At 45.8% G+C, this 18458-nt stretch overlaps 1 protein-coding gene across 4 annotated transcripts in view; it reads right to left on the bottom strand.

Annotated features, from left to right (window-relative positions):
• The window catches only part of GPAA1 (glycosylphosphatidylinositol anchor attachment 1), a 61139-nt gene that overhangs the window by 10736 nt on the left and 31945 nt on the right, over positions 1–18458 (bottom strand). For all 4 annotated transcript variants that reach the window (XM_085893182.1, XM_085893180.1, XM_085893181.1 and 1 more), the window contains 7 exons: positions 15294–15438; positions 14652–14753; positions 8730–8932; positions 6365–6552; positions 5576–5728; positions 3802–3874; positions 2906–3090 (listed from right to left, as the gene is read on the bottom strand). In XM_085893182.1, coding sequence (XP_085749308.1) covers positions 2906–3090; positions 3802–3874; positions 5576–5728; positions 6365–6552; positions 8730–8932; positions 14652–14753; positions 15294–15438 — 1049 coding nt within the window. The remainder of the gene's footprint in view (positions 1–2905; positions 3091–3801; positions 3875–5575; positions 5729–6364; positions 6553–8729; positions 8933–14651; positions 14754–15293; positions 15439–18458) is intronic.

The following is an 18458-nucleotide window of genomic DNA, read 5'->3' as shown; positions in this document are numbered from 1 at the left end:
AGCAGAGGAGCAGGTTTTTATGACACTTGGGCTGATGCCAACTGGACCGGTTGCAGAATCCGAGTCGAGGTTTGACAGCAAGCTCTCCACCTTGTCAGGAGAAAAGGACACAGAGTCCAGGGACAGCTGGGTAGGACAGGGTAAGGTGGGTACAGAAAGCGATGTGTTTCGGACACAAGATTTAGATGCAAACACATAGTTTAGGCATTCAGCCTTTTCACAGCTGTGTCGCCATTTGAGGTAAGAGAAGGGATGGAGTGGGAACATACACCAGAAACAGACTTATCTTGGTGCCAACAGGATTTGGAGGAGGGAGACAGGTTTGATAGATCAGACTTGAGATGAGGAAGATGTTGTTTCCTGGCTCTCCTGAGTGTAGACACACACTTGTTCCGAGTTTTGTGGAAGGAACTGAGATTGCCTTCAGTAGGATTAGCCTTCCATGGGGTGAAAGGCAAGTTGTTTTACGACAACTGCCTTGCCATAAGCTTCAATGTACCATGGGCGGGAGGAAGAGTAGGACAACTGAAGATGAGATGGGATAAATCTGTGCATGAGAGAGAGCAAGTTTCTTTGTAAGAATTCCCAGGATGAGTTGATGTCAGAGAAAGTGCAAATGGGAGACCAGTCGAGACCTTTGATGGCTGCTTGAAGACCCTGCCAGTCGGCCTGAGTGAAATGCCAGACTTGTCGGCGCTGAGGTCGTTCTCTAATTGTAGCCAGAGAGATGTCCATTTTGACAAGCATATGGTCAGATGAACTGATTGGCGTCGAAGAACAACAGCAAATATTTTCTGGGAAATTGGTAAAAATCAAATCCAGAAGAGATGGAGTACTGTTGGCTGAGATCCGGGTCAGGAAGTTGACAGATTGAGTCAGTCCCATTTAGTTGCAGAAGTCCTTTGCAGGTGAGAGAGGTACCCACCACACCCAGCTAACTGGGCTGATGTCAATTGAAGTCACCACATATGAGGAAGAAAAAGTTATATGAGTGGTGAGAAGTTGGTCCATGTTTTAGGATAGTGAGATGTACATGGAGTTATCACTGTTTGGTGGAAGGTACAACATACAGTTAAACAAGAGGTGAGAGCGGAGGGAAGCCGTTGCCAGAGGTATTCCTGGTGGTGTGGAGGAGTGAGGGCAGTGCATGGAGAGTGAGGAATGGAGGTTTTTATAAAGAGAGCAACTCTGCCACGAGGACAAGGCTTAGGTCTATCATACCAGAGGAGCGAGTAACTAGGGATAGAAACTAAGGAATCCGAGATGTTTCTTGAAGGAGGAAAGTTTCTATTCAGCAGACGATCTGGTTTATCAGCGGCAACCTGTATGGAGAGATCAGTCAGGTTAGAGCGAAGGCCCCAGAATATTTGAGGTCAACACTGTTAAAGCCCCTGTCACACCTTGACGATTTAGCCAGCGTATGGCAACGTATCAAAATTTATCTAAAACGCTGGCGTACGCTGAACTATTGATTTCTTTTTTTCAGTTTTTGGCATATAATAGTGTATTCATAACGAGTTGGACGTATGCGTAACATACACAAAACGTTTCGATAACTTATAGATAACTTAAGCCACTGTCATAGCCTGGTGTTGGCGCAGTGGTTGGGGCAGCAGCTTGGGATCCAAAAGGTCCTCAGTTCAAGCCCCGTTGGGCCACTGAATTAATACACCAGGGGGTTGACTCAACCTGTCATCCTTCCGAGGTCGGCGAAGTGAGTACCAGTCTACTGGGCCGGTGTATACCCCGGTTAAAATAGGTTTACCATATCCCTGTGTCGTAAGAGGTGACCAGGGTTGCGTCAGGAAGGGCATCCGGCATAAAACATGTGCCAAATCACTATGCGGATCATACGGATGATCCGCTGTGGCGACCCCTAACGGGAGCAGCCGAAAGAAGAAGAAGAACTTAAGCCGCTGTCACACCTTGACGTTTTAGCCAGCGTGTGCCGACATATGAAAAATTTGGCGAATACGCTGGCACACGTCAAATACGTTATGGGTAAGTTTTGTATACGTTAAGAGCACGCTGAAGCACGCTGGCATACGTCGTAGTACGCCGAGCTCGTCGACAAATTTTGTGCATGCACAAAAGTAAGGGGGAGGGAGAGGCATCAAATGAGATTGACAATTTTCAATCTTTTAGCATTAAGAAGTGCATCGTGTTTATTTCTTACGATGCAAGGCTTAACCAGAGTTTCTCCCGTCGGTTTAAAAACCAATTTATTTCGAAGAAACAAGGAACTCTTCCAAGTAATGGCTTCATGGCACTTGCTGATGAGTGTTTGCACATTTCGAGTGCAAATCAAGCTTTAAGGGCAATAGTTCAAAAAGCCACAAGAAGACCAAAGTTGCATCGCTGTGGACATATTTCACCCTTATTTGGAGCTTATCAGTGCAGCGCAATGCTTAAAATCGTCTGATTGGGCTGAACTTCCTTTCGGAATTTATGAATGGTAAGACAGCCAACCTATGTAAGGGACAAATCATGTCCCATTACAGCCATTGCTGCATGATTTGTAACCAGAAGCGTTGTCTTTCACACGAGCGCATTATCTGTTGCCATGAGACTTGATTAATGTGGCGAGGAACTCCCGAGGGGTTGTAGTGTGCCGCAATGTGACGGTGACATCACCGTGTATCTGTAGGTGAGAAAATGCATTAAAATCGCCGTTATTCCCAAACAGAAAAACACTGTTCTTCTAACAGTGCTGTGCTAAGGTAATGAGCGTGACAGATGGCGCTTGTTGGTCACAAACTGTGTTCAGCAATGGCTGACTGACACACACACACACACACACACACACACACACACACACACACACACACACACACACACACACACACACACACACACACACACACACACACACACTTTAGGATGGCGACAGTTTTGTTGCCTGTACCGATGAGGAAGTGAGAGGCTGGAAACACCGATGCCCAGAGCGGTAAGTGACACGGCCTCATCCTCTGGGAGGTCAAAGTAGTTGGCCGCACGCTGGTGGGCGACTAGAGGGCCCAGATAAAGTGCAATGCCAAGCCCGTGGGCAATAACAATCGATCCAATCACAGACAGCCATGGGATGGAGGCCTGTAATAACAAAGTGCCAAAGGTTACTCTCGGGTGGAAAGGTAGCAGAATGGATATACAAAACCGACTACTTCTCACAAGCCACCATTGAGACAGATCACCATCAGCAAAAAAAACACTAAAAACTCATGACAATTCGGTTTATCCACTGAAGAAAAAGAGAATTGCAACGCATGAAATTTTAACAACATGTGGGCAGATCTTTCAGTCGCGACCTGCTCAGAAAGTTAGAAGCCGATTCACAATTTATCCAATGAAATGCAAGGAACTTAGACACAGGAGGCCATTTAGCCAATCATGTCTGTGCTTTATCCAAACGCCATCAATTGAATCTCCAACTACTACTACTACTACTACTACTACTACTACTTTAATGGCACCAATTATTCCCACCTTCGTGTGGGGTCAGCTGGGGGATGTTTCTGGCAGAAGTTTTTCATGAACCAGCTGGCCAACCCTTATGTTTGACTGAAGGTGACATTAATTTGGAATTTAGTCAGGGTGCTAGCAATAACTCAGCTACTCTTGGTGAAAAACACACTCGGATCTTTAACGTCCACCAATTAATTCCATCAGGCGGGACACCCAGGTTAACGCCCATTGATGCCTCACCCTGTCTGTGAAACACCAGAATGACAGTTTATAGCTGGGCCGAGATTCGATAGATATCGATTGTACGGTATACATGAAATCGATAAGAAATAATCTCACTGGATTCGAAGCAGCAGCTTCACGCGTTCTCCTTTCCTTCTCTGGGTTGAGTTTGGCCCAAAGTTCGACGGCGTTTGAAAGGTCAAGGAAAAATAGGTACCGTAGTCCCCAAAAGCAAAGGAGTCAATCATTAAACTCATTTACAAGGTACGTTAATTTATAACAATGAAGATCTATATTATAATACCAAGCTTGCACACTGAAAACTCGGCTCGCAGTCACACGATCCCTATGAAACTGCTGTGGCACTTAGCGGACATGCCGACAATGTTTGGGAAGTCTTGGCGTTCCATAGTACCACTTGCATTTTGCACAATGCGTATTTTTGTCATTCCCCGTGTACGGTCTGTCGTCTGCTACAAGCTATGTTGTACTGCTATCCCGTGCGTGTGCACGGGTATCGCTAGTTATGACATATTAGCTGAAATCCGTGAGATATTAAAACTTGGATGCACGCCCGTGGCGCTCCCCGAACCAAAACCTTTGTCAACGAGGTACGGATCATCGGTTTGTGTCGAGCGGTTATTGCACGATGTGCTGATAGATCTTACGCCCAGACACATGCACACACGGGCTTTCCTGATATACGCTGCAGGCCAAGACCTTAGGAGCATCATGATCATGGTGTGATCCAGACGAAAGACAAATTTTTGGCAGGACCTCCTTGGGCTCGTCAAAGAACAAAGCTGGCCTCCAAAGCCAGCTGTAGACTGGGCATCCTCTGTCGATCCAAGTCTTTCCTTGCAAAATCAGAACTATTCAGTCTACAAAGCGTTTGTCCATAGCTCAATGGAGTACTGCTCTCCCCTATGGGCTGGCACCCCAACGCACAAGGTATGTTTCTGTCACATCATACAGTCCGTTTCTTACCCACTCTTCTTCAACATGACTCCCTCTGCTCTCTCAGTACTCCCGACTCTCCCCAACAACTCCAGAATGCACGTGTTCTTCCACAACCCACTTCTGGTTAAACTTCAAAAATCCAGGCTGGCTGCGCACCTCAACTCTTTTTATTCCTCACTTATCCCATCTATAGAACCACAATCCAGAGGCTCTTCTGTCTCACTTTTCCTTCCAGGACTTTAAGCAAGCAGTGTACCACTACCTCACATAATCCCACATCCTGACCCATGATCTTTATTTCCCCCATTGACCCCAACCCTCGCACTTTCTGATTTCAGTGTTTTCTCCCGTTCTCTCTCTTACTTTCCCTGTTCATTTATTTCCTTGTCAGTTGCGCCCAATTGTAACACCCCCCCCCAACCCAACTATCAATTTAATCTTGCTCTTCCATACTAAAAATTAATTTCCCTTTAAAAAAAAACAAACAAACACCTAAATCAGGTTTGGGAAACAGTTCAAAACCATCGATGGTTAAAGAGAACGTCACCATCAAGCCAATGAGACTACAGAAGGAAGCGTAGACAGCAACATGTCGAAGGAGATAGATTTTGGAGTGGGTGCTGATGGCAATGTGAAATACTGCTCTTCAAAAGATGGGTGCTTGCTATTTTTACATCAATTTAAAGCTCAAGGTGGTGCTTGTACACAAATCACCTGCAGGCCAAAGGCGACAGAAATGGGGTGCTTTAACAAGAACCGCAAGGACATTAGCAGATGATGCACAAATATTATGTGGAATTCCAACCTGGGTTTCTTCAATCATGAGCCAGGGGTTTCGACAGGAATACTGGCAGGCCAAGCCAATTTGTCGAAGTGTTTGCAATTACCGACCTAGCGTTCTTGGACGGGAACCACGGACAAAAAGGATATGCAAAGGAAAAGGACGACGAGAATAGCAGCAGCACATGGAGCATAATTTCCAATGGAGACGTAACTTTGCAGAGAAGGCAGCAGGTAGAAGAAGAAGGATTGGTGAAAGCGCTCCAGAAGGTTATTCAGGCTCCGAAAGACACCCTCGAGCAGTCTGCGAAACACAAAGACAAATATGGATAACAAAGGACAAATGTGTCCAAGAGCAGCGTCCTAAAAGTTTTGTCGGCTAAAAAAAACAAAAAAAAACAAACAACAACAACAGCAAAAACAAAAACAACAACAACAACTTCCGATATTTTGTCACGTGCCTTGATTAAGCCAATCGCGAGACCAGTCATAATGTATTTACGTATTTACGATATATCGTGTATTTACGAAATTACAATACGATAAATGGAATAATCTTTAAATAGTAACGTGAACTTTTCGAAACTTTAAAGCAAATGTCCGAATATATTTACAAGTTCATGGTAGACGCTCTCAAAAGGCACCGTCTATGCGAGGATGTGTACATGTGCTCAGTATTTAAGGAGATCCGGATCTTGCATATACAAAAGCAGAGTCCGAGAGGTTAAGGTTTTGTCTTCACAAGAAGAAAAAGAACGCCGAGCTCTCTATGAGCAGCGTTCGCTACGCGAGACGCTGCTAAAAAACAAACAAACAAACAAACAAACAGGCCACAGCTCAATAACGTGCATCAAATTTTGTCGAAGGCCAAACCATCACCAAGATGCTCCACAGCTTCAGAAAGGAAGGATCCAAGTCAAACGCATCGGCGTGATCTTACCGGCCTAGTTTTTCGAGTGAAGCCTTTTCTTGTCGATGACTATTGATGGCTTTGAGTCCCAGAGCTTCGACGCGATGCCTCAGGAACAGACCATGCTCAGAGGCCGGCTTTGTGCTCGCCTGTCCCAGTGCCTGGAGCAACATGATATGCATGGATTGCCACCATGCGTTGTCTTCCTGAGGAGGGAGCTACACAGGAAAAGAGATTCAAAAATCAAAGGATGCTGAAAATTGTTCGGCAAAAAGAAAAGGGCAAAAGTACAAAAGTACAATATTTGCTTTCCACAAATCAGAATACCATCATTATCTGTTAGAAAAACGGAGTTCATCTTCATCTTCCAGGCTCGAGAGTCAAATGAAACTCAAGCACCGGAATATCGAGAGGTGGAACCCAATCCTGACCAACTCTTGCAACCATTTTGGAAAATATTGTTACGGCTGTGGAAATTCGCATTACACCATGAAGGGCCCGTAGGTGAGATATCTTTAAGTACATGTGTAGTTAGCCCCAAACCAGTTGTATAGAGGGAATTTATGTGATTCATCCAGGCTGCAACGCTTTGAGATAGCCGTTTTTCTGTTCTATCTTTATTTTGAACCAACCACATCTCAACCGCCATCACACAACGACCACGCCAGCCATCGTCACCAACTGCAACCACGCTCCAACCCTCGGACAACAACAACAACGCCAACAGCCACGACCTTTACCTTCACAACTCGCTCCCACATCATCCTATCACCGCCATTCCCAAACGGCACCATAACCATCAAACCACCACCGAAAACCCTCCAACACCTTCGCCTCTCTCCTTCTACGGCCATTCCCGCACCACCTGTGAACACTGAGCGTCGGGCTGTCTCGGGCCCATTCGGCGATTGGTGCCGAACGCACTGAGCCGCGAGCGCAAATAGCGGCCTTTCCGAGGGAGAATTCGGATCAAGAACGCTACACGCCCACTTCCCCTCCGTCCAATTAGCAAGTGCGGAGCGGCTTGGCCCCACCTCCAGGCGCGTCTGTGTGAAATCGATATATGCAAATTCTAGGATCAGGGGAGATTCACTCCCCCTTTCCTCCGACCAATGGGCGAGCATGGCTCCGCCCCCGTGGTCATCCTGATCCGGATATTTGCATATTAGCTGCTCCTGCCGGCCTATAAGAAGGCGAGCGCAAGGCGAATGAAGTCAGTCGAGTCGGGTGGAGAGTCAGTCGAGTCGGGTGGAGAGTCAGTCGAGTCGGGTGGAGAGTCAGTCGAGTCGGGTGGCGAAGTGATCGGTGTGTCTTCGAGTTGGGTTCTGGAGTCGGCTGAGAAGAGTTGCGGGAAGAGGCAAAGGAGCTTGGGTCCGAGGCGAGAAGGACGGCGGTCAGCGACGAGGCCGCGGTGTGGGATCGATCGTCGCGAGACCCAAGTCAGCCAGCCATCTCCGTCCCCCAGGGCATCAACAATTCCCCCTTTCCCCCACGCTGAGATAGTGCAAAAAGGGGGCCCCGTTCCCACCCCACTCCAAACGTCGTGCCAACGAAACCCGCCAAGAAGCACGGAGTCGGGGCACAGCCACGCGGCCACATCTGCGGGTCGTCCGCCAACGCGTCACGAGGATGCGGGTAGGACCCCCCCCTCCCCCGGTATCGCGGGCCTGGCCGCTCCTCCAGGTCATGCGCATAATTGGCCTACAGGCCTGTCTGCCCCCTTGTCTATGAGGGTGGCTTCTTTCCTTTGCTTTTGAGTAAATGTGTGTTGGCGCCGTCTGTAAAGTAGAACTGTATAAGTGTTACCGTGTGTGCGCGTAGTCGGTAGTAACTCTGCGTCGTTGTTGCTTTTGTTTGGGTTGATATATGTGCATTTTGACTGTTTGGCTGTACATTTGTGCTTTCCGTGTGCCGGGAAATAAATGTGCTTTGTGTGAACTGTTTTCCCATTTCGCTTCGTCTTTTTTTTATTGACCCTCCATCCTGCTTCACGTAAAGGGTTCGTAGTGGGCTTAATACACCCGGTAATTAATCGGAACCGTCGAGGCCGACGATAACACCGCTCGATTATCATTTTCGCATGGAACGGACCGCTTAAGCGGTTCGTGTCCGGAGTCGACCTGCGGCGAGGTACGATCGCCCGGTTTACCATCCGCGTGGGTACTTAGGTAGGTCGAGTTTGGCGAACAACCCTATCCTACGCGGGTGGCCGATTGGCACGATTGTGGTGAGGTCGAAAGGCCCACCTGTGACTGGCTATAGTTCCCGGAGGGTCACGACTGAATTGTCTGTCCGGTGGGCGATGCGGTTGCGATTCGAGTGACGCGGCCGTCCGCACGCCGGCGGGCGTGAATTCGCAACAATATTATAAAACTCACAACAAATGAATAAGTACCAGCTCCTGCACGGTGCAAAGCACTTTTGCGTGTAAGCACAAGTGATGCACAAGATTGGGCAGGTCGAGGTTCGGCAGCAACCCGTTGGGGCCGTGAAGCTGCAAGTCGATGCTGGTAGCGACGTCACTGCTCAGCTGGAGGGTGATCGCCGCCTGGAGCGCACCGCAGTATCCACCCAGCTCCGAGGAACGCACACCCAGTGCTGGCGGATATCCCGGATAGTGGGAAAGGGTTGGGGAAGATGTAGTGTATTGAAGAGGTGCAGAACAACAACACTAATCAATATTTTATTGGCCTTTCATTTTCACTGTTTATGGCACCAAAAATGAGCAAGTGGAATTATGAACGGGATGACATGTAATACCCCATCCACTAGGAGCGGCACCATACGATACACATTTACATGGAGAGATTTGGAGTAGTTCCCCCACCCAAGGGAGCAGGAATTTTGTCCCCTCTCCCCCCCCACACCCCTCCCCCCAAAAAACCTTCCCGTGCACACCCAAAGAACATCCACCAGTTTTCAATGCATTCTGTTCAGTGGTTGAGGATAGCAGACAAGTCAAACAAACAATTCTCGGATTACAACATGATGCATAGCAAGCAACATGGAACGTTAAACAAATGAAGATGAGATGTAATTTTCACCTTCCAATCATAATCCCCCCCATCTGTGAATCGTAAAGAATCATTTAAAAATCTGGTGCTGCGATCCAATCCTGATCTTCACCAAAATCTAATAATTTCACCCCTGTCACACACCCATCCTGCCACCAAATTTCATCTGAATCTGTAAATAACTTTTTGAGATATCATGCTCACAGACAGACAGACAGACAGACAGACAGACAGACAGACAGACAACCTAGGAATCACTCATAGGAATGACACGTGGCGAAACAGAACGAATCAAACACTGTCACAGTGTATCCTCTTACTGTCAGGGCTGTGAAATAAATAAATAATCAAGCAAACAAGAAATTTGTATGCCAGATAGAATTCAAATTCTTCAATTTCAATTCACACCATCTTCCAATGTTAAAGGATCACTGAAAAAAAAATTCCAGGATCCAGATCCGCATCCTGAGAAAGAAAAAAAATGTGTATTGCTGTCCTTGGCTGGTCACCTGCTGAAGTATTCATTCCCCTCCAAAGTTTTCACATTTTGATTCCGCCTGAGCTTATTTCATGATACTTTTAAATCAAAGTTAATATTTTTGTATATATATATATATATATATATAGTCTTCACAAACTACTTCAAAGATAAAGGTCCCATGACACGCAAAACTTTCCGGTTATTTATACATTAACTTGACCTTCCTAGTGAAGAAATCACCCATGTTTTTTTTTTTTAATAAAAAAATGGGATAATAGAGCAATATTTCGATCATTTCTGGTGCTTTTCACAACTTGCTATGCCCCGCCCCTAAAAAAGTTGACTTCAGCGAATCGCAGCGGTGACGTCACATACAGAAACTCGCACGGAGTAGATTGACTCGAGATCTCTAGAGTCTAGACCAGCGTTTCTCAACCTTTTTACCCTTGTGGAACCCTTGAAATAGTTTTCATGTCTCGGGGAACCCCTGCATAAAAATTATTATATACCATTATTAATATCTAGCTCTTTTATATTTTTATCGTAGTTCACGTGGTAAATATAATCTTTTTTCGGATACCTGGTTTAAGGAAAAAATGACCCCCTTTTTGTCAAATTTATTGGCAATGAAAAAAAAAACATACTGCTCGTTTATGAGACCTCACACCGAGGTTTTAATTCACAAAAAAAAAAAAAAACACACCTCATGTAACTTGATCAACAAAACTTAAACAAATAAAGCTGAAGCAATAAAGGTAAACAGAAGAACTAATCTTGAGAGAGAGAGAGAGAGAGAGACTTCGCGCTAGGAAGCACAGAGAAGATAGATGGACACCGTGCATGCGTCCCGTACTTGAGTCAGTCACACGATACACGAATCCGCCGCGTACAGGACGTCCACTAACCAATGAGGCCGGTTTCACACTGGCGCCATATAGACATCGTTAAATACATTCCCTATGGTTGTTATAGTTGTAAATAATATAACAGGTTGAAGCCTCAATTATAATACCCAAGGAGTTTCCAACAATAGGCCGTACGTGTATAGTAAAATTACGAATATTAAATCAAACAAAAACGACTCAAAAATACATTAGCCTATTTATTAGTGTTTCTCGCGGAACCCCGGTTGAGAAACACTGCCTCTAGACTAGTCTGATAAATCCGTCGTCCGTCCGACTAGTCCGATAAATCTGACGTGCTGTAGATTTCTTTTATTATTCTCTTTTCTTCTTTGTTTTCTACTGGCGCTACATGATGACTGTAGGAATAAAATAAATAAAAATGCAACAGAACGTCAGAACGTCAGAACGTCAGAACAACAGAACGTCAGAACAAATGCAACCGCCCCCGAGGTCATCCTGATCCAAATATTTGCATATTAGCTGCTCCTGTCAGCCTATAAGAAGGCGAGCGCAAGGCGAATGAAGTCAGTTGAGTCGGGTGGCGAAGTCATCGGTGTGGCAGAGAGTTGGGTTCTGCAGTCAGCTGAGGAGAGTGTCATCGAGTTGGGTTCTGGAGTCGGCTGAGAAGAGTTGCGGGAAGAGACAAAGGAGCTCGGGTCCGAGGCGAGAAGGACGGCGGTCGGCGGCGAGGTCGCGGTGTGGGATCGCTCGTCGCGGGACCCAAGCCAGCCAGCCAGCCAGCCATTCTCCTCCCCCAGGGCATCAACAATTCCCCCTTTCCCCCGTGCTGAGATAGTGCAAAAAGGGGCCCCCGTTTCCACCCCACTCCAAACGTCGTGCCAAGGAAACCCACCAAGGAGCACGGAGTTGGGTCACAGCCACGCGGCCACATCTGCGGCTCGCCCACCAACGCGTCACGAGGACGCGGGTAGGACCCCCCCCCCCCCGGTCTCGCGGACCTGGCCGTTCCTCCAGGTCACGCGCACATATTGGCCGACAGGCCTGTCTGACCCTTTGTCTATGAGGGTGGCTTATTTCCTTTGCTTTTGTGTAAATGTGTGTTGGCGCCATCTGCGAAGTAGAACTGCATAAGTGTTGCCGTGTGTGCGCGTAGTCGGTATCAACTCTGCGTCGTTGTTGCTTTTGTTTTGGTTGCTATATGTGCATTTTGTCTGTATGGCTGTATATATATGTGCTTTCAGTGTGCCGGGAAATAAATGTGCTTTGTGTGAACTATTTTCCCATTTCGCTTTGTCTTTTCTTTATTGACCCTCCATCCTGCTTCACGTAAAGGGTTCGTAGTGGGTGCAAAACGCCCGGTAAATAATCTGAACCGTCGAGGTCGACAATAACACCGCTCGGTTATCCCGATAGTACGGAACGGGCCGCCCAAGCTGCTCGTGTCCGGAGTCGACCTGTGGCGAGGTACGATCACCCGGTTTACCATCCACGTGGGTACCTAGGTAGGTCGAGTTTGGCGAACAACCCTATCCTACGCGGGTGGCCGATTGACACGATAGTGAGGTTGAAAGGCCCGTGACTAGCTCCCGGCGTTGTTCCGAGAGGGTCACGACTGAATTGTCCGTCCGGTGGGCGACGTGCCGCGATTCGAGTTACGTGGCCGTCCGCACGCCAGCGGGCGCGAATTCGCAACAATATATGTATGTATATATATATATATATATATATATATATATATATATATATATATACATATATATACATATATACATATATATACATATATATACATATACATATATATATACATATATATATATATATACATATATATATATATATATACATATATATATATATACATATATATATATATATATACATATATATATATATATATATACATATATATATATATATACATATATATATATATATATATATATATACATATATACATATATATACATATACACATACATATATATATATTGTTACGTTTGAGGGGGGGGTATGCATTCAAAGGGTAATTAGGATGTTTAATTAGGTATGCCATGCTGTTCGAGTTTACCAGGATCTCGATGTAATAAGTAGCAATTCAGTGGTGATAAGTTGTCTAGTAAATGTTCATTTCTTCAAGGGGGAAATGATAATTGTCACGTAATTAGATAGGGACACGGGATAGGGTAAGTGTGTCTGTGTAAACCCCTTTTAGTAGTCCCTGGAGGCTGGCCGTGACGTCACAGGACAGTGCAGCGGATGGCTCCGCCCCGTGATCACGATTGGCAGAAGGTGACGGCGGTGGGCCAATAAACGGCTCAATTGGAAGTGACGAGGACAGGAGGATAAAAAGGTTCTGTTCGGGGTCGAAAAGGAAGAGGAAGATCGGGACAAAAAGATCGTGTTTTTTTTGGTGTGGGGGCTGTTGCGCGGGAAGCGTACTTGTTGTTGTGCTGATTCGATCATGTTCTTCATCGTGTCTTGGAGCCTTGCTGAGCCTCGTGCCTCACCTTGGTTGGCTCTGGGGTTCTGCTGACTCGCAGTACGGGGTCGAACGGCGGGCGGACCTGCCTCCCTCTCCTGCTCGCAATTTGGCGCCAGAACTGGTTCCCTGGCGGCTGTGAGCGGACTTGGGCCAGGACCAGGAGGTCGACAGCACCACGGTTTCTCCTGCCCCCCCCCCCCGACGAGAGCAAGGCCAGCTCGTCCGACGCTGATCCAGGGACAGTTGCGTCCACACCACGGTCCAGCCTGACCACCAGAAGTAGCTACGTTGTGTGTGTGTGTGTGTGTGTGTGTGTGTGTGTGTGTGTGTGTGTGTGTGTGTGTGTGTGTGTGTGTGTGTGTGTGTGTGTGTGTGTGTGTGTGTGTGTGTAATTGGCGCCTTAGAGGGTTTGAGAATTGTATATTCATTGGAATTGTCTGTTTTCCCCACGCCCGATCCCACACCATCCCGTCGAATCGCCCCGGATCCCTTTTCTTGCCGAGTCTTGTTATTTCTGGTTAATAATAAAAACAAATAAACATCATCAACTCAGTGAAAAGCGATTCGTGCCACCTTCCTCGTCCCGTTTGCGGTAGAGCGATTAGAACCGCCATGTTTGGGGTTATAAATAAATAAACCGCCTCCATCGTTTCGGCTCATTCTACGTTGGCGGGACTGTTCAAGTCCCGTGGACGTCACAATATAGATATATATATATATATATATATATATATATATATATATATATATATATATATATATATATATATATATATATATATATATATATATATATATATATATATATATATATATATATATATATACATATACATACATATACATATACATATATATACAGTCAGGTCAGGGAACCATTCAATTCCTTACAGGTGAAGATTCTTACTGAAGCTAAGAGAACTACATTTTGAGACATGCATATATATATATATATATATAGGAAAAATTACGCACCCAGACGGGGAATTGAACCCAGGTTCTGTGGTGGACCATACCAGTGCTGTGCCATCTGAGCTATCTGGGTGACCCACCAGCTGAGCAGGCCGTCGCTGCTCCTATGGTTGGCAGCGAGTGTCCCGGATGCAGCGGCGGAAAGAAAGTGTCAATTCTACATGCGGGAGAATTGCGTGCTCAGCTGGTGGGTCACCCAGATAGATCAGATAGCAGAGCACTGGTGTGGTTCACCAGAGGTCCTGGGTTTCATTCCTCATCCGGGTGCGTAATTTTTCACACACACACAATGTTTGTTTGCTTGTTCAATTATAATTGTTGAATCTCATATGTTATGAAATTAACATTAACAGCAATCCTTTAAATTATAATAGGTTTTAAGAATAGCCAATACTGTACAACAGATAAGTAAGATTGTGAGAAACTGACATGAAAAAAACGAGGTGTGTGTGTGTGGTGTGTGGTGTGTGGTGTGTCTGTCTTACGTGCATGGTCTTACATGTCAGGTTGATACCATGGTAAGCCCCCAACCAGGCCTGTATTCCCAAAAGATCATGTTCCGTAACCAGCACTATCAGGTCCTTCGCCCAGTACACCTGCTCTGTGCATACACGGATACATCAGAGAAATAACATTTCATAATTACCAACATAATCCTCAACAAAAAAGGAAAATTTGCACTCATTTGGCAAACTACGGTACCAGGAAGTTTTAAGAAAATCAAGAGTGTTGGAAGCACATATGCGAGCAGTGTATGGGCATGGCCTCGAGACAAGGAAAAAGGAAGTTAGAGGTTGAGTGAAAATGATTTGGTCAGAAAGATCGGTGGTATGAAAAGGGCAGATTGGATTGGGCGAAATAAAAATAGAAAAGAGATTTGCATAAAGAAACACCCAATGAGGGAGTTGGTGAAAAGTAGATCCAACCGAGCTGAGAATTTGGTAAGGATCGTGGAAGATAGGCCGGTATATACTGTGGAGGAGGAAGATGGGTGCTGCGTGGAACAAAGAAACGCAAGGCCAAGGACGTGGCGAAAAGACTTTCAAGAGACTGGGGGTTTACTACAATGAGATAGTGGAAAATTAAGGAAGGAGGAAGAAGAATAAGAAGAAGAAAAAGTGCGATGAGGCTTGAGACTCACTTCGAAAGTGCGCTGCCAAGCTGAGAGCAAGGCCCATGGCTTGGTCATTTGCTTCGGGCAGAAACGGCACGTGCAGCACCAAAGCCTCGGTGCTGGCGGCACGACGTGCTCGCACCACACCCTGCACGTTCGTGCCTCGAACATGCTGTCAGATGGGAAGGGACCAGTGGTTCGGACACCACAATGAGCATGCATTTATGGGGAGTGTGACAAAACTTATATGTGATCACTTTACCTATCATGAGGCATCGCTCGGTGGTCAACAACTCAGTTTTTTCACTCCATAATGATTCTCATTACCTTCGCATTCTGCGAAAGGTTATGTTTTGGTCGGCGTGTATTTATTTATTTGTAATCTTGTGATTCGTATAACTCAAAAAGTATTAAACAGAATTGCATGAAATTTGGTGGGATGATTGGTTATTAGCCAGGAAGCATTCGATTAGATTTTGGGATCGTTCGGGTCAAAGGTCAAGGTCACGAAAAGGTCAAAATCGTCTTTTTACGATAACACGGTCAATTTTTATTCAATTTGCATGCAACTAACGCTAAAATGTTCAGAATTCAACGCCTCATCTTGTGATATGCAATATGACACAATGACCCCCATACTCTTGTTACCGGTTAGGGGTCAAAGGTCAGGGGGTCACGACCTTGAAAAATATGCGGTTTTTGTCATAACGCGGTCAATTCTTGTCCACTTTACATGAACCCAGCACCAAAATGTTCAGAATTTAATGCCCAATCTTGTGACACAATGACGTCATAACACATGTCACCGGTTGGGGTAAAATGTCGGGGGGGGGGGGGTCACGCCCTTGAAAAATATGCGGTTTTCGGCATAACTCAGTCAATTCTTATTCGATTTGCATGAAACCAGCATCAAACGAGATTACTTTCTCTTGTTGAAACGTTGTATTCACCGAGCTTGCGAGTGAAGACTCGCCAAAACGACGTGAGTTGATTGTTGTTTAGTCCATAGCCCCCAAAAGTCGGGGGGGGGGGTCATGACATTATAGATATGTGGTTTGTGTCATAAGACCATTCATATGAAACCAGTTCCCCACACTCATACCAAGAACAAAAAAAAGTAGTGGCGGCGAAGGGATGCGCTCTATGAGTGCCCGTTCTAGTTTCTAACTGAATTTCCTTCTGCTTCTGGTTCTCCATATTTTCCCACGAATCTCTTTTCTCAATATCTCCAAACTGAATCTCCATTAAATATAAACGCTCCGTCCTTCATCTGCACCCCTGAAAAAAAAAAACAAACAAACGCCCATCACTTATTGATAACAGTATCCCACAGGACGGCCCTGACACACTCAGTGTCTCTCCCCAATTAGATACACGCCACGGCGGCGGAGTTGCACTTTAAACCAAAAACTGAATTTCTCACTGCCCCTGAACTGACCTTACACCTCCCAACCCCCAGGAGTACCTCTGGCTGCGACTTCCCCTCAGCTCCCCGCTCTTGTTCATCTGTGTGTTGTACCATGCTCCAAACAATGACAACTCCATTTACAATTCTCTCACAAACAACATGGACAAACTTCTAATCACTCATCACAACTCTCTCTTCCTCATACATGGTTATTTAAATTGTCACCACGCTAATTGGCTGGGTGTTGGTACCTCTCTCACCAGCCATGGCACTTCAGCAAAGGGCTTCTATGACTCCATGGGACTGATTCAATCTGTGAACTTTCCAATCTGGATTTCTCCAAATGGAAGAAATGGAAAAGATTTCTCCAAATAAATTCTGGATTGGGTGACGACTAACTTTCCTGCAAATGTCTCCTGTTTGTCAGCTCCAATTTGTTCATCTGATCATATACTTGTGAAAGTCATCTCTTTGGCCATTCCCAGAGAGCTGCCTCAACTCCGGCGAATCTGGTGTTTCACTCGGGCAGATTGGCAGGTACTGCAAGCAGCCATCTCTCTTCAGAACTGGACTCCCATATCTACTGCCCCGATGTTAACTCAGCCTGGGAATTCTTCCATAGAATCCTGCTCTTTCTCATGCACAGATTACTCCCGTCTCGTCTTCAATTATCCGACCCTTCTTCCCACCCACCCAAGGTACACTGAATCCTGTGGTGACGCAGTTGCTCTGAAACAATTTGCCATCTCTTCCCGGAAGGCAAATCTGACCGAAGGCAATCTCAGTGCATTCCAAAAAGTCTGCAACCAGTGTGTGTCCTCTATCAGGAGAGAGCCAAGAAACAACATCGATCCGACCTAAAGAATGAACTTTCAAACTTCTCTCCCTCTAAAACCTGGCGGCGCTTTGTTAAGTCTTTCTCTGGTGCGTGGTCCCCTTCCATCTCTTCCCTTACTTCAAACGGCACCACAGCCGACTCCGCTTGTGAGAAGGCTGAATGCCTCAATTTTGTGTTTGCTTCCAAATTGGTCTCCAATGCCTCGCCCATCCTTCCTGTGACTACCCAACTACTACTGGATTATCTGTCTTTTGCACCTGAGAAGGTGGAGAAGGTTCTTTCAACCCTTGTCTGATTCTGCAGCTGGACCAGAGGGTATCAGCTCACATGCCCTCAAAAACTGCTGCGCTTACGTAAAAAACGATCCCCTTAACTGCAGTCCTATCAGCTTACTTCCAATCGTCAAGGTCATGGAATCTCCTCATAAATGGTTCGGCAGAAATTCACCAAACTTGGTAGTTATGATCATCACATGGCAATAAAGTACAAGAGTGGTGTTTTTTTTTTGGCCCCATACCCCTGGGGCGGGGTCTAAAGGTTAAATACCAAAAAAAAAAAAATTAAATTACGGACACATTTTAAAACATTTTATAATGAAACTTTGTAGATGCAATCAACATTGGGGGACGCAAGAAATTTAGAAGAACTTTTTGGATTTGACCCTCGGTTCATGCCCCAGAGGGTGGGGACTTAAGGTCACAGGGGTCAAAATGGGAAAAATGTTTTCACTCAAAATTTGATATCGAGTCATTCCTGGTGGAACCTTTTTTTCGCCATCTTTTAGCTTTGCTCGAGGTGGGAAGCGTGGGGATTTGTGATTGCGAGCCATCGACTTCATTCCGGTCTTTTTGCCGATGATACCGGTAAGGCTCTTTGAATCGTGAGCACACCCCTTTGAGCCGAGTCCTTTAGCTCCTGTTAATGTAGCCCAACACGTTATCAATCC

The sequence above is a fragment of the Eptatretus burgeri genome, chromosome 8 (assembly GCF_056783735.1).
Source record: "Eptatretus burgeri isolate ZD-2024b chromosome 8, Ebu_testis_v1, whole genome shotgun sequence".
NCBI classification, from domain to species: Eukaryota; Metazoa; Chordata; class Myxini; order Myxiniformes; family Myxinidae; genus Eptatretus; species Eptatretus burgeri.
The sequence above is the reverse complement of the archived record's forward strand: the minus strand, read 5'-3'. Positions and strand labels throughout refer to the sequence as shown.